Source organism: Peromyscus maniculatus, chromosome 3, assembly GCF_049852395.1.
Source record: "Peromyscus maniculatus bairdii isolate BWxNUB_F1_BW_parent chromosome 3, HU_Pman_BW_mat_3.1, whole genome shotgun sequence".
In the NCBI taxonomy this organism is placed as follows: Eukaryota; Metazoa; Chordata; class Mammalia; order Rodentia; family Cricetidae; genus Peromyscus; species Peromyscus maniculatus.
In genome coordinates this window covers 77,940,982-77,955,712 of record NC_134854.1, presented here as the reverse complement: position 1 = coordinate 77,955,712, position 14,731 = coordinate 77,940,982, and the positions used below count along the sequence as shown (strand labels likewise).

Sequence of the window (14,731 nt, the reverse complement as noted above, 5' to 3'; positions counted from 1 at the left end):
CACAGAGCAGGAAATAGTCAAGTGTAGCCACAAAGCCTGCAGGATCAGGCAAGGCCAGAAGGGAGAGACTTTAGACTAAGCCACCAAGGATGAATGGGCTTGGAAGGCTGGAGTAGGTGTGAAAGTGCTGCATGTTGGAAAAGGGCGCACACAAAGGCTCAGAGTTTGAGACAGTGTCCATCAAGAACTACAAGCAGCCAGCTATGGTGGCATGTGCATTTAACCCAGCACTCAGCTCTATGGGAGTTTAAGGCTAGTCTGATCCACATGGAAACTGAGGCAGATGCATCATGGCCAGCCTGGGCTACATAATGGGGCCCTGCATGGTGATTGATATTGACTGTCAATTTGAAAGGGTCTAGAATCACCTATGAGAGAAATCTCTGGGCATGTCTGTGAGGAAGTTTCAGTTGAGTTAAGCAATGTGGAAAGACCCACGCTAAATGTGGGTGGCACCATCCCATGTACTGGGGCCTCAGATTGAAGAGAGATAGAGATAGAGATACATGCTGGGAGCTGCAGAAATATGAAGTAGAATAGCTTTCTATGGCAAAAGCTAATACCTGGAAGAAACCAAGGGCATTTCCAGAGGATGAAGCCAAGACTCAAGAAGTCTTGGTGATATTGGCTCTTGAATATTAGCCTTTTTCCTACAGTGAATTTCTTGTGTGGTATTGTAGCTTCTCCATTTCTAGAACAGTGTGTTGATCATTCATTGGGCACAATTTTCCCTATGCCATTGGAATATTTGGACAACCTTCCCCAACTGTGCTAAAAGCAGCAACACAGCCAGACACCCAATTTCAGGCCTCTCTGTGATTATTGTCATTAGCAACATCTGGCCAGAACCTTCTCCAGATGAAAGTATCTTATCTGAAAAATTTCCCAGACTTCTTAAAAATAGACCGTCTGTCAGAAAAGGTAAAGATCTACACTGACAATTGCCCAGGCCAGGCGAATGGGCTAATTAAGCTGAACCTTCCCCTTTCCAAAGTCTTATCTCTAGTTTTAGATCTACCTTTAACTATTAACTCAGAACTAAAGGGATTCTACTTACACCTACATCAAGCTGTGACTCAGGTGCCCAGCCACCAAGTGCACTTCCCCACCTTGACAGAAAATGGCAGCAGCCAAGTAACTTGGACAGATAAGGAGCCAAAGGAAAATAAGGCAATTTTATTTGCACTCATCACTGATAGACTCCTAACACTTTACCTAACCACTTCTAAGAATATGGTTTGAGCACATACATTCTCTTTCTCAGATCTATTAGCTGAATTTAACCCTTAGTTGATTCATTCCCCATTAGCCACTTCCCTTTTGGGTTGTGATTGATTCCTGACAATTACTGTTCTTTTGTGGGGATCTTATTGCTCTTCCTTTGACCTTGAGAGAATTCAAGCTTGGTGACCTTGCCTTAGCCAGAGCATTGCTACTGCATGGGTATATAACTGTAAACCTCAGAGACGTGAGAGGACTAGATTGGAGGAGTAGAAGAGAGGACTAGAGGAACGAGATGGAAGATGAGCAAGAGCCAGATGAGCAAGATGAGGAAGACCCAGATGAGAGAGAAGGAGACAGGAGAGAAGTTAAGATGGAAAAGAACTGCGTGGATGAGAACCTAGATGGGGCAGAACTAGATGAAGGAATTAAGATGGCACTTAGAGGGAACAGCAGAAAAATGTAGAGAGAATCAGGCAAGAAAGGAGCTGAGTAAGAGAGCAGAATAGAAGCCGTGTAAAGAAGTGACTCAGAAGAATAAAGTGAACAGACTGGAGAGTTTTGTGTATGTAGATTTATTAGAGAATCCCTCAAATTAATTAATCTGCCACTGGCAGCATCTCTTCTGGAACTCTGGAAGAAGGCTATTGAGGGATTGGACCCCAATAGTCATCAATAGATAGATAGATGATAGATAGAAAGATAGATAGATAGATAGATAGATAGATAGATAAATGATAGATAGATAGATAGATAGATGATAGATAGATAGATAGATAGATAGATAGATAGATGATAGATAGATAGATAGATAAATGATAGATAGATAGATAGATAGATAGATAGATAGATAGATAGATAGATAGATGATAGATAAATGATTGATAGATAGATGATAGATAGATGGCACAGAGCACCAGCACTCATCTCTCACCGCTCCCTGACTGCAGATGCAGTGTGACAAGTGGCCCCTGCTGCTGTCATCGTCTCTGTCATCATGCCCTCTCAAACTGCATGTTAAAATAAATCCTTCCTTCCTAAGTTGCTTTTGTCACAGCAACAAGGAAAGTAACTAATGCACCTGTCTCAAAGAAATCCACAGGAAGCTGGTATGCCATAGGTGTGGAAGAGAGGCCGGGAGGGGGCCGAGGAGATAGGCAGAGCCCAGGCATGAAAGGTCTCGGGGTCAGATCATGGGTCTTGACCCTTATTCTGAAAGCAGGGGAAAGCTAGTTAAGGGTGTAATACAGACAGGGGTGTGGTCAGGCCGGGGCACTTCTGCTGGAGCAGTCAGGAAGACCCCGCTGTGTGCAAAGAAGGGCCCTGGGCCCTCCGAGAAGTGGGGGGGACCGGGCTCCAGAGGGTCAGAGTGTCATGCCAGGACTGCTTAGGAAATAAACAGAACTTCATGATAGAAGAACTAGCGTGGAGGCAGGCCTCAGGGACCTGACACAGCTGGGCAAAGAGAGGACCTGTTTACCGAGCTGGGGCTCCCGGGCTGCTGTGGCCACTTTGAAGTGTATGGAGTCATCCAGAGAAAGATGTCAATAGGAAGCTTGCCGAACTGACCCGGCTGTGGAAGGGAAAGGGGCCAGGAGCTGAGGGCCCAGTGGGTCCCCACCTTGGAGGAAGCCAGTACTGAAGATGAGGGCATGAGAGAGCAGGCCCAGAACGAGTACCAGAGACAGGAGAAAAGCTAGAGTCCACGATGTCCACCTGAGAGGGGACACAGTGCTTCAGGGAGGAAGAAGTCAAGACAGCGGAAAACCTATGAAGGCTCAGAAGAAAGATGAGGCCTGGAAATGTCATTAAGCTCGGCCTTATTCAGGCTGCTGTGAGCCCAATGAGATCCAGTCAACAGAGCAAGGGTAACTGGAAAAGAGTGGTATTAACATGAAAGCATAATTTGGATAGAGTGTGCTCGTTCACTTCAGGGTTGTATGATGCACACAGTGTGTGGGGTCATCTGTTGGGAAGAGATGGATAATATTCTGCAACACGTTGGGTAAAATTTGATTTTTCTCCTTTTCACTAGTCTCAATGGAAACTTAATTAAGCCCGAGGAGGCCAAAGAGTTTGAAAATGAGAAGCGAATCATCTGTTTCTGATAGACATTCCTGCGCCGGATCTTTGACCTGGGTCGCTCCTCAGTCACAGACAGCACTGTGCCGTCAGCAGGGACATGGGATGCTGCGCAGGGCCTGCAGCAAGGGGACCATCAGGAGCCCTCCCCTGCAGATGCTCGGACTGGCAGCACCCGGGCCGTGGCTGGGACTCTGCAGAAGTAGAGTGTCTTAGAGGCCGCCGTCATCATTCGAAACCAGCCAGGCATTGTCTATGTGGAGAGACTTCCCTGCGTGTCCATAATGATGTCTGAAGATGAAAGAATAAGAGGCAGAGGGGGCCGAGCTCAGGTCCCACAGATGCCTGCCTGAAGGGTCCATGGGACTCATGCCACCTTCAGGAAGGAGCTGGGAACTTGGGCAGAGCCGGCAGCTGCCACTTTTTAGAAAGAAGGCACCTGGTGACCACACAATTATCTTGAAACCTCCTTCCTCTCCTCAGTACCCCCACTCCCCACTGTACAGATGTTTCTTCCTCACGGCCTTGGTTACTAAAGTAGGTCCACTGTGGAGAGGACTCATCCCAGGGCCCACAGCGAGCTGGTTGTCAAGGGCTCATCGCAGACTTCGGGTTCAGTTCTGGATTCTCCCTGGTTGCAAATGAGAGTCAGAGGATGATGCCCTCTGAACCGGTCTTGGAGGAATGCTATGCCTTAAGAGGACTGAGGTTCTACCCAGAGTTTTTACCCATCTCTACTTGCCCCAGGAGGGAGCATCAGTTCCCATCCGCCAGCCACAGCAGCATGGCTTGCCTCAGTGGTCCTGAGATCCCAAACAAAACTCTCTCCCTTGCCTGTGAGCAGGAAGTATCTTCATGCCCTCAGCAGTTCGAGGGTAACTGAGCACAGCCAAGACTCAGGGAGCTGGCTGAGAGCTTTGCCAGAAAAGCGTGGCAGATCCCCACCACGATGGTGGGGATGTGGGGATGCCCAGCAGGGTGGGATGGTTGGGGATGCTGCCAGATAACACGTTCTTTCCCACCACATTTGTTAATAAAATATTGAAAATGCTCACTATTTCTAATGGCCAAGTCTGGGGGGTTTTCTGAAGGGACTCTGCCAGGAAGAAATGGCGCGAGCCTTGAGCCTCAGCGTGGCCCACTGCAAAAGGGGTTCTGGGGTGTCATGCTATACTGAAGGCTGATACACAGAAGCCAGAGACGTCACCGACTTGATCCTTCACAGGTTTCACTACCCACTAAGGGACAAGAAAGGTGGAGGCAGCCTCCAAGGCCACTCTACCGGGTCTCTGAATCCAAACAGGGGCTGCTCCTGAGTCAGGACACGGGCATGTCGGGGTGAAACAGGCCCCATTTCACACCATCACTAATGCACAGTGGGTTCTGTGGGCCATTTGTCTTCAGGTGCTCACTGCTGGGTGGAAGACCAGGTGCTGTGGCAAGGGGCACTGAGTCGATAGGGGTGGCAGGAGACAGACAGTTCATGGGACCCTCCAACTTCATCGTTTTGGTCCTAGAGTTCATGTGGTTTTGGGTGGCAACTTGGAAGGGAGGGAGCAGTTGAAGTTTTGGGGAATATTGTAGGGGCTGACAACCCCATAAGGGCAGTTCCCTCAAAAGCACTGCTGTGGGGATCCCCATCCTCCCCACTACAGGTCCCAATATTCACCTAATAATCACCCTCGGGAGTGGCAACATTGCCCTAGCCAGATTGGGAGGAATCTACCAGAAGCACAGGAAACAGCGGCATGCCGCAGGTCAGTGATGCTTGCCATGGACCGCACACTCACCACGCCTTACGAGAACTCCTCCGGGACAAAGCACAGACTTACTAACAATCAAAGGGAACCCCTCGAGGAGGCTAAAATGTGCTCCTTACTGCCCTTGTGGCTGTCAGAACTGTGAGCTGGAGGGGCTGGGCATTAGCGTGGGTTTGGGTTCCAAGTCTATCATACTCCAGTCCTCCTGGGGGTGAAAGGCCGGCTAGGCTTTCTCAGAAACTCAAAGCAGCTCAAAGCTTTGAGCCAGCAGGTAGGTAGAGGCTCCGAGTAATCCAAGGAAAAGAAAATGGGTCTTCCAGTGGTCCACACCTGTAATCTAGCTCTGAAGAGGATAGGGTAAGACCATGAGTTCAAGGCCAACCTGCTCTACCGGGAAGAGGACTTGCCTAGGAGGTGCAAAGCCCTGAATTTTATCCCTAGCATTTCCCTTCCAAATGTAAATGACAATGGAAATTTTCTATATGAATTTTGAATATAATTTATTTCCATAGGATGTTCTGGCTAATTTGGGAGAAAAACAAACAAACAGTTCCTGTCCTTTTTTGTTTGTTTGTTTGTTTTGTTTTTTTTGTTTTTCGAGACAGGGTTTCTCTGTGTAGTTTTGGTGTCTGTCCTGGATCTCACTCTGTAGACCAGGCTGGCCTTGAACTCACAGAGAGATCCACCTGGCTTTGCCTCCCAAGTACTGGGATTAAAGGCATGTGCCATTGCCACCCAGCCAGTTCCTGTCTTTCATAGCTGAGTTCATGACATACCAGGTGAATCTGGAACTTTTTTTCTTCTTAAAAGAAATCTATCTTTCTTTTCTTTCTTTCCTTTCTCTCTCTCTCTCTCTCTCTCTCTCTCTCTCTCTCTCTCCCTCCCTCCCTCCCTCCCTCCCTCCCTCCCTCCCTCCCTCCCTCTCTCTCTCTCTCTCTTTCTTTCTTTCTTTCTTTCTTTCTTTCTTTCTTTCTTTCTTTCATCTATCTATCTATCTACCTATCTATCAACTTTCTTTATTTCTATCATCTATTATTTATTTATTTAGTATGTGTGTATGTGTGTGTACACATATGTGTGTGCACCGTGTGATTATAGAAGTCTGAGGACTTGCTGCTCAAGTGCTATCCACCTTGTTTTTGAGACAGGGTCTCTCATTGGCCTGGAACTCCCTGAATAGGCGAGGCTGGGGGCCAATGACCTCTAGGGATCTTCTGTTTGCCACCATGCCTGGCTTTTTTTTTAAATATAAGTTCTTGGGGGTCACACTCAGGTCCTCATGCTTAAAGGTAAGTACTTCACTGACTGCGTTGTCTCCACCCTGGAACTTACTTTTAAAAGCCACATAAAATCACTATGTACCTGAGTAGAATTAACTTCCCGGCACTCAGCACTCTGCCACAGCCTGCCTGGTAGACGTGGGCCGGGCATAAGACTGTTGGAATCTTGATTTCCTCCTTGGAAAAGGAGAATCTGAGAGCTGTAACTGACGAGGGTAACTGTTGAGAGGAGGTGTCATGGATGGTACTCAGCAGGGCTGGCACAGGGTCCCCACTCTCTAGGTACCAGTTCCCACAGGCCTGACTTCCTCTTTCCCACTCAAGTGGATTCCCCACTTGTTTCTTCTCCCTCAGCAGTAAAGTCAAACAGGACAGTCATGTTCTCATCTCCTCCCCCCAAATACTGGACATCACACTTCCCGTACTACCCTAGCTTTGCCAATGAGAACAGCAGCTAGTCCCACTGGAGTTCCTGATGGATGCTGCACTTTAAGTGTGACTTGCTGAGCATAGCTGGTAGCCATGTCTCCACCTCACAAGAAAGAGCAGGACAGGGGCTAGCACCACAGGGCCGACCTAGGCCCAGGAACTGTTCCAATTGCCTTTCAGGTTCGGCTATGGCTTTATTTTGAACTATTTCCCCCAGTGTTCATGCGTTGAAGATTTGGTCCTCAATACAGCAAAGTCCCAAAGCTGGTGTTTTGGGAAAGTTATTGCATAATGGATGTTCTGGCCTCATCCAAGGGCTACTCTATTGATGAATGATTGGAAGAAGGTATAAAGCCTAGTTGGGGTCACTTGGTTAGGTCAATGGAGGCATGCTCTTGAGAGCGTGTATCTTGTTCCCTAGTCACAACCTGTCACTCACTTGCTTATTCTCTCTGCTTCCTGGCCACCCTGCAGAGAGCAGCGTTCCTCTACCCCACCTTTCTGCCATGACGTCCTGCCTCACCCAGGCCAATGGATAGAGCTGAGGGACCCTGAGCTGAAACAGTGAATCAGGTTAAACATTTCTTCTTTAAGTTATTTGCTTTCTAGTATTTTGTGACAGGGATGGGAAGCTAACACCACTGAACCAGGAAGGAACATTAATATTTTTAGTCCAGATATGGGACATATCTGTTTCTGGTAGCTAATTACCTAGTTTACAGAAACAAGCAAAACCTAGCTGTGGTGCTGAGAGGTAAAAACCTCGGCCATTATCCAGCTCTACAGAGAATTCCAGTAGCATGTGATTAGCTCTAGAGGAGGCCAAGACACGTTTACACAGATGGGTAAAAACATCCTGTAACAGCTGTGTGGGTGCGGGGGCATCCCATATGATTCCCATCACCTGAGATGGAATGAACCTCACCCACAATCAGCTTAAGATTTCGAGGGGCATCGAATGCTAAAAAGGCTTCTCAAGATAATTTAGACAACACAGAAAGAGGCTGTGAGAAAATGAGGATGCTAAACAAGCTTGTGGGGTTCCCCTGCTTAATTACTAGGCTACTCTTTTGAGTCTATAAATATCAAAATGCCTCACAATTTTTCCTTAATTGCTTGCTCTCTTTCTCACTGTAAGGAACTTCAAAGTCAGCTCAAGACACCTCAAGACCAAGTCTACCACAACTCTCATCATCTGATTACCTCTCAGTTAGTAGATCTGCCAACTGAGAACTAAGTCTTCAACACATAAGCCTTTGGGATAGTCTTCATACCAGACCAAGATAGTAACACAGCTACTTTAGTTTTTTCAATGCTCTTCTATACTTTGCATGAATATCGTTAAAATTTTAAAATATTTGTGTGTGGGGGGGGGGTTGGTGTACATGCATGCCACAGCATATGTCTGGAGGAGGTCAGAAAATAACTTCAGGTGTTGGTGTGTTGGTTATCCCCTTCCACCAGGTGGGCACCAAGAATTGAACTCAAGTCACCAGGCTTGTTGGTAGGTGCCTTCACCCACTGAACCATCTCACTGACCCATGAACCCCCTCTTTACTGTTCCAATCATGGTGCATGTCTGCAGTTATTTTTATGTAACTCTGGCTGTCCTGAAACTCGCTTTGTAAACCAGGCTAGCCTCGAACTCACAGAGCTCTGCCTGTCTCTGCCTCCCGAGTGCTGGGATTAAAAGTGTGTGTAGCCACATCCTATGCCTGCAGTTCTTTTAATAAAACATTTCTCCCACATTGTCACTCTTAACAACTCTTCCTTGTGTTCTGCAAATTGGGAGAACTCAATTGCATTCTATTGATGAGACATTCATGTTTCCAGACTGGTTACGGAGCTGGTGATGACAGCAGACAGTGTTTTGGTAATGCCAACAGTGTTTCCACCGGAGAGCAAAGTTCTGTGCCCCTGCCCCTCAGCCTAGACACTGTCCAGACTCTGCTGATGCCCCGGATGTGCATGTCTGAAGCCCGCTGGTGGTGGCCACACCTGCCACAGGAGGAGTTAGCAGCCCCAGGAGTGGCTCCTGTAGTAAGGGGGACTGTATGAGACAGAGGGGAGAGGGCAGGGCTTAGACTCTCCCTTGATGTAAACATGTCATATCTCTGAGTGTGTTCACTTGACCTGAACAAATCCAGCCTAAGCCCGGCACGGAGACCTGTGGGAACTGCTTCCCTGCACAGCCTGGGGAAGTGGAAGTGCTTTCCAGAACAGCAGCAGTGAGAATAGTGATCCAAGTGTGCACATTGTCTTGTTAGCCAAGACATGTCTACAGCGGAGCAGAGCAAACTGGAAGGATGGGATCCTGTCAGATGCGGAAGACCACACTTGTCCTGTTTGGGACTTGAGGCTCCTATGAGTCAACCCGTCACTCCACCAGTGGGGAAACTGGTATCAGATGGCAGGGTGACAAGCCAAGAGCACAGTTTGTTACTGGTGGAGCTGGGGTGGGAACGCAGGCCTCTCCCTGGCTGCTTTACTATTCCCTCTGTTCTGGTGGAGTTCATGGTCTGCTGCTTACTTCGAAACTAACCTGCCCACCATACCTATTAAACACGGGCAGGCCAAGCAGAAAAGAACTTCCCCAAGGGCACGGTGTGTCTGTTTGGCACCAAGTATTTCTTCAGAAAGCCTCATGTTTACTCCTTCCATTTAGGTGCTTGCATCCCAGGACTCTGGAGTCAGGCTGACGGGCCTCACGTGTCCAGGGGGCCATCATAGAGAACGGCAGGAAGACTGCTAGAGCAAACAACTGTATCCCCATCCTCCAGCCAGGAGTGTGGACTGAAGGAAGTCGGCAGGTGCGTTCCAGAGCTGCAGTGCACATGTGGGGTGTGTGTGGGGGGGTGACTTTCACCACAAGAGGACCCGAAAGAGGCATCTGTACAGGGACCCTGGTGACCGTCACATTCTTCCATTCACTCGTTTTTTTAAATAAAATTTTAAATTATTTATTTACGTCGTGTGTGTGTGTGTGTGTGTGTGTGTGTGTGTGTGTGTCTGTCTGTCTGTCTGTCTGTCTGTCTGTCTCTGTGTACACATGCCATGGCTGACTATGGAGGTCTGACTCCACTGTCTCTGGCTCCTCTTGTTTCTGCGCCTGTGCTGCCCTCTTCAGGCCAGCTGGCTGAGAAGCTTCCAGCTGGTTCTCCCATCTCCCCCTTCACATCCCACTGTAGGGTGCTGGAACCACAGATGAGCACAACTGCATCTGGCTGTTTCTGTGGGTTCCAGGCACCCAACTCGGGTCGTCAGACTTGCCGGCAAACGCTTTTCCTACAGAGTCATGATTTCAAACCAAAACATACCGTGCTAAATAAACGATCTTAATTCCACTCCTTCATCAGGTCAAAGACATCAATACATGAAGAGAACGGGCTAAGGACACATTAAAAGCGTATCTGGTGAATCACTGTAGTGCTGAGGGTCTGAGTTCAAAGCCCAGTGCTACCTGTAGCTGTGTGTAACCTAGGACACATGATTTAGCTTTTCTGTTGTTGAGTTTCCCATCTGTCAGCGGGGCCAATCAAACAGCGCTTCCCTTGCAGGGTTATCTGAGCAAGTGCGTTAAACAAGTTAATATAAAGCTCCGGGGGGGCGGGGGCAGAAACAGCGACTCCCGTTACCTCATCATTCTGATTCCCTCTGGGCCTGCCTCAGTGGGATCAGGAATTAGAGTTGGCAGAAGCAGAGATATGCTGGGCTACCCTCCCCAGCCTTAAGTATGCAGCCAAGACAACATCACCCTTTCACATGGCCAGACAAGATGAAGCTTTTAGACACACGAGGCTATGTGCAATGCTCAATGCTGAGGGATGAGAAAACCCACATCCATACTGCAACAGTCTTCTTTATTTAATAAAGAAGCCTTGTATCCAGGTGAACAGGGCGAGCAGCCTTGTATCCCGGTGAGCAGGGCATGGTGTGGACAGACAAGAGGCTGTCCACATCAGTCTCTAGGGCTGCAGGTTGCTTCTGTTGTTTCAGTGAACGGTTCTGTTTCCAGGACCCCTTTCTTTCACGTACTAGCTGCACGGCTGCTCAGTCTCCTGCCTATAGCACAATGAAATGAGAGGAAGACAAGACAGGAACAAACAGGAGGGTGTGGGTGGGCTAATTCCTGGAACCTTGACTTCCATCCACTCCACAGATATTCCACTCGCCTCACATGTGAGGTCACCACCCAACAGCCTGGGTACAGGAAAGATTGATGTAGTTAGCAAGTGCACAAGCTACTGAGCCCCCAGAAGCACAGGACGGGCCAGCTGCCTGCTGTGGCACTTAGATGCCCAACCAAGTGTTCACTAGGTGACCTGTAGGGCTCTGATTCCTGCTACTGAGAAGCACTTGGTTATTTATTTGAAAGAGGGCCTAAGTTCTCACTATACAGTCCAGGCTGGCTTCGACTTTATGATAGTCCTGCCTTAACCTCCCGGGTGCTGGGTATACAGGCACCTGCCAACACAACCAGCCAAGAGTATTCCTGTCGGCAATTAATTTCCCAGCAGGACTCATTAGTGGCCACCAAATTCTTCTAACTGCACCAAGCAGCCCAGTGTTTGCCCACACTCTTGTCATAACCTCCAGAACTGACTTCCATCACATTTTCTCGATTCTCTCCCCTCAGTGCATTTAGTCACTCGAGGTGATGCATTTCTGTTCAAGTCCCAAAGATTCACACTCAAGATCTAAGTTTCCTACCACCCCTGCCCCCTTACCTCTCTGGTCTCACCTGTTTTTGTCTTCCTGGTTGGCTGCTCTTGAGAGAGAGAGCTCTGCTTCCCCACACCTGGTAGTTCTCTCTGTTATAAAATATTATTTTAAGGTGTGCTATGTTTGTTTATGTTGCATTTGTTTAACTCTGTGAAGCTGTATTACTGTGTCTGTCTAAAATACCTGAATGGCCAATAGTGAGGCAGGAGAGAGAAATAGGCAGGACTGGCAGACAGAGAAGATATATAGAAGGAGAAATCTGGCAGGAAAAAGAAGTAGCCAGAGAAGGAGGAGGACTCCAGGGGCCAGCCACCCAGCTACACAGCCAGCCATGGAGTAAGACTAAGATTTACAGAAGTAAAAGAATGGGAAAATCCCAGAGGCAAAAGGTAGAAGGGATAATTTAAGTTAAGAGAAGCTGGCTAGAAACAAGCCAAGCTAAGGCTGAGCATTTATAATTAAGAATAAGCCCCTGTGTGTGATTTATTTGGGAGCTGGGTGGTGGGCCCCCCAAAAGAGTAAAAAACACCAACAACACTCTCCCTGTCCCATCCCAAGTCCCTCTGCCCCACCAAGGGTCTTTCCGCACACTGTGCAACTTTCCATTCAGCGAATCATGGTCACAGGTCTAACCATCTGCTTTCTTTCATTCACCTGTCCTGAAGATCATCTCAACGCATGCGACAGCTTTGCCTCTGTTATTTTTTTGACACCCCTGTAGAAGGGGAAGAGGCTGCCATAGGATCAGCTGCCTTCTAAAGCACACGAGGCAGCAGCGGGCCCACAACATTTCTTCCATGGTCCCTGACTCCTGAAAGCAGCCCACGGGCAGAGTGAGGGGCCAGGTTTGCCTGTGTGAGCTGCTGTCACACTTCCTCTCATTTCCTGGCTTCCTCCCATCCTGCCCTCGGAGAGACCAGGGCCTCCTCTGCGGGCACCCAAGTTGGCCTCCTTACCATACACATCATGCCATCTCTCCACGACGCTGGCTAAGGGTCAAGGCTTCACATGGAGGTTCGGAACAAAATGCAAGTGCGCGCCCCTGCCCCCCATTGTCAGCAGATCTCCTGCAGCCTCCCTCACCACCCCATGTCTTTGTCTCAGCTGCCAGCTCTCACAGCTCCCTGGAACCCACCCCCACCCCGTCAGGTCCACACTGGCCAGAGAAGCAGGTGGGTGACCTTCAGACCTTCACTCTCCCTCTTTTCCACATCCAGTCTCGCCCCCAGCTGGGTGGCAAACCAGCTGCTATGGACCCCCTTTCTCCTCTGCCCCACCTACGGAGGGTCACACAGAACTCCACAGACTGCCTCACCACCCCATGCCTTTGTTTCACACAAGCGTTCCCTGGGAACTTGCCTGCCAGGGAAGCAGGTAGGCAGTCTTCAGATCCTCACCGTCCCTCCTCTCTTCCAAATCCAAAGCTCCAGTCTGACCCTCAGCTCCTTAGCAGATGGCTCTGGCCTCTCCTCCCTCTCTGCCCCGGGGGGACTCAGCAGATCCTGGTGGCACACCCTTCTTTCCTCCCTCCTGTGGACCCTCTCAACACCCTCTTCTAGTCAATCCCCATAATTTATTGTCAGCTCCCAATACGAAGAAACACCTTCTACCCAGAATCCCCAGTGGCCACATCTGGCAGGATCTCAGAAGCATTCCCTACTGGGCCACCCACAGCTACCACACTCTGCTAAGAACAAGAGAGGGCAACAGAAACCAAGGAATGGAACACTCACCCAACAAAGACAAGACCAGATACCAGAAATTAGAATTACAATCACCCCAAACCCAGATGCCTAGATGCCAGCCCCAAACCACAATCAATAATAATCCAAGCAATTTGTCTCCACTACAGCCCAGCAACCCTACCACAGGAGGCCCCGAGGAATGCAATAAAGCTAGAGCACCAGACAAGGACTTCAAAATAGCCTTTATGAATATGTGAGAGGTCCCTAAAGAGGAATGGATAAATCCATTAAAGAAATCTATGAAAACACAAACAGTGGGAGGAAGTGAAGAAAACAGTTCAAGACTTTCAAGTGGAAACAGAAGCAATAAAGAAAACCAAAACTGAGGGAAAACTGGAAATGAAAAATTTAGGAACCTCAGAGGCAACCGTCATCAGCAGAATATAAGAGGTACAAGAGAGACTCTCCGCCACTGAAGATAAGACAGAAGAAATGGATACACTGGTCAGAGAAACCGTTAAATAATTTTGTCTGTGGCCTGTGGTGCCACCAAAGGTCACATGGATGCCCAGAGTCTGGGCCACATTCTGTGACCATGTTGGCATCCAAGGGCTATGCTGCCAGGGCCATGCCGACCTGAATGTCCTGTGCTGTCACCTGGGGCCATGGTATTGTCCAGGCCTGGGCTGCTGCTGAGGGCCAAGTCTGGGTCTGTGAACCAGCAACAGCCAGGATCTGGGTTGATGTCTGTGGCTCCTTTTGCCACCAAGGGCTGTGCAGATGCCCAGGGTCTGGACAGCTACCTGAGACCATGTTGGTGTCTGAGGGCCTTGCTGCCACCAGGGCCATACTGGTCTGGGGTGGTCTGTACTGCCACTGGGGCCATGGTGACATCACTGTCTGAGCTGCTGCCGAGGGCCATGTCTGGGCCCATGGTCCTGCTGCAGGTGGGGTCTGTGATGATGTCTATAGCCCATGTTGCTACATCATAGGAACCTTGCATGTTGAAATCAGAGGGCCATGCTGAGCTGGCCCTGCCCCTCACTGTCCCTGAGGTAGCTGTCCCTGCCCCTTGTTGGACACTGCAGCAGGAGAGCTGGCCCTGCTCTCCCATGGGAGAGCTGGCCCCCACACTCAGGAGAGATGGCCCCACCCCACACCATGGGCATGGGAGAGCTGGCTCCACTCCTCGACTGGGGGGATGGTCCCAGTGGCCAGGACTGACCAGCTCAGCTACTACCCAGACCCACATCCTGAGCCTTCGATTGGCCCACCCTAACATCTACCCCATCTATGACCTGCTGGAGTGCGTGAAGGGACTGGTCCAGCGGAACAATGGCCGCAGGATCTCCATGACTCGGGGCAACAGCAGGATGTCTGAGAAGAGTTTTGGTGAGGGTCCAGTGATGATGGTGTGCCAGAGGACTTGAACCAGACCAATGACTCGTTGCAACGAACATTTTGTGGGTGGGGCTGAGTGGACAAAAGGGGTACACTGCATGACATACTGCAGCACCCAGTGCCACTAGGATGGATGAAGAGGTGTTGGAAA

At 49.3% G+C, this 14,731-nt stretch overlaps 1 protein-coding gene and 1 long non-coding RNA gene across 5 annotated transcripts in view; one reads left to right on the top strand and one right to left on the bottom strand.

Annotated features, from left to right (window-relative positions):
- Nod1 (nucleotide binding oligomerization domain containing 1) overlaps positions 1-4,355 on the top strand; it is a 52,669-nt gene extending 48,314 nt beyond the window's left edge. For all 4 annotated transcript variants that reach the window (XM_076566840.1, XM_076566843.1, XM_076566841.1 and 1 more), the window contains exon 12: positions 3,257-4,355. In XM_076566840.1, coding sequence (XP_076422955.1) covers positions 3,257-3,329 — 73 coding nt within the window. In that variant the 3' untranslated portion in view covers positions 3,330-4,355. The remainder of the gene's footprint in view (positions 1-3,256) is intronic.
- A 6,047-nt stretch (positions 4,356-10,402) lies between these two features.
- LOC121827988 (uncharacterized) lies at positions 10,403-13,675 on the bottom strand. Its single transcript, XR_006070363.2, has 3 exons — positions 12,451-13,675; positions 11,514-11,583; positions 10,403-10,834 (listed from the first exon to the last, which is right to left on the bottom strand). It is a non-coding gene; the product is annotated as an uncharacterized LOC121827988 (long non-coding RNA).
- Between the last annotated feature and the right edge of the window lie 1,056 nt (positions 13,676-14,731).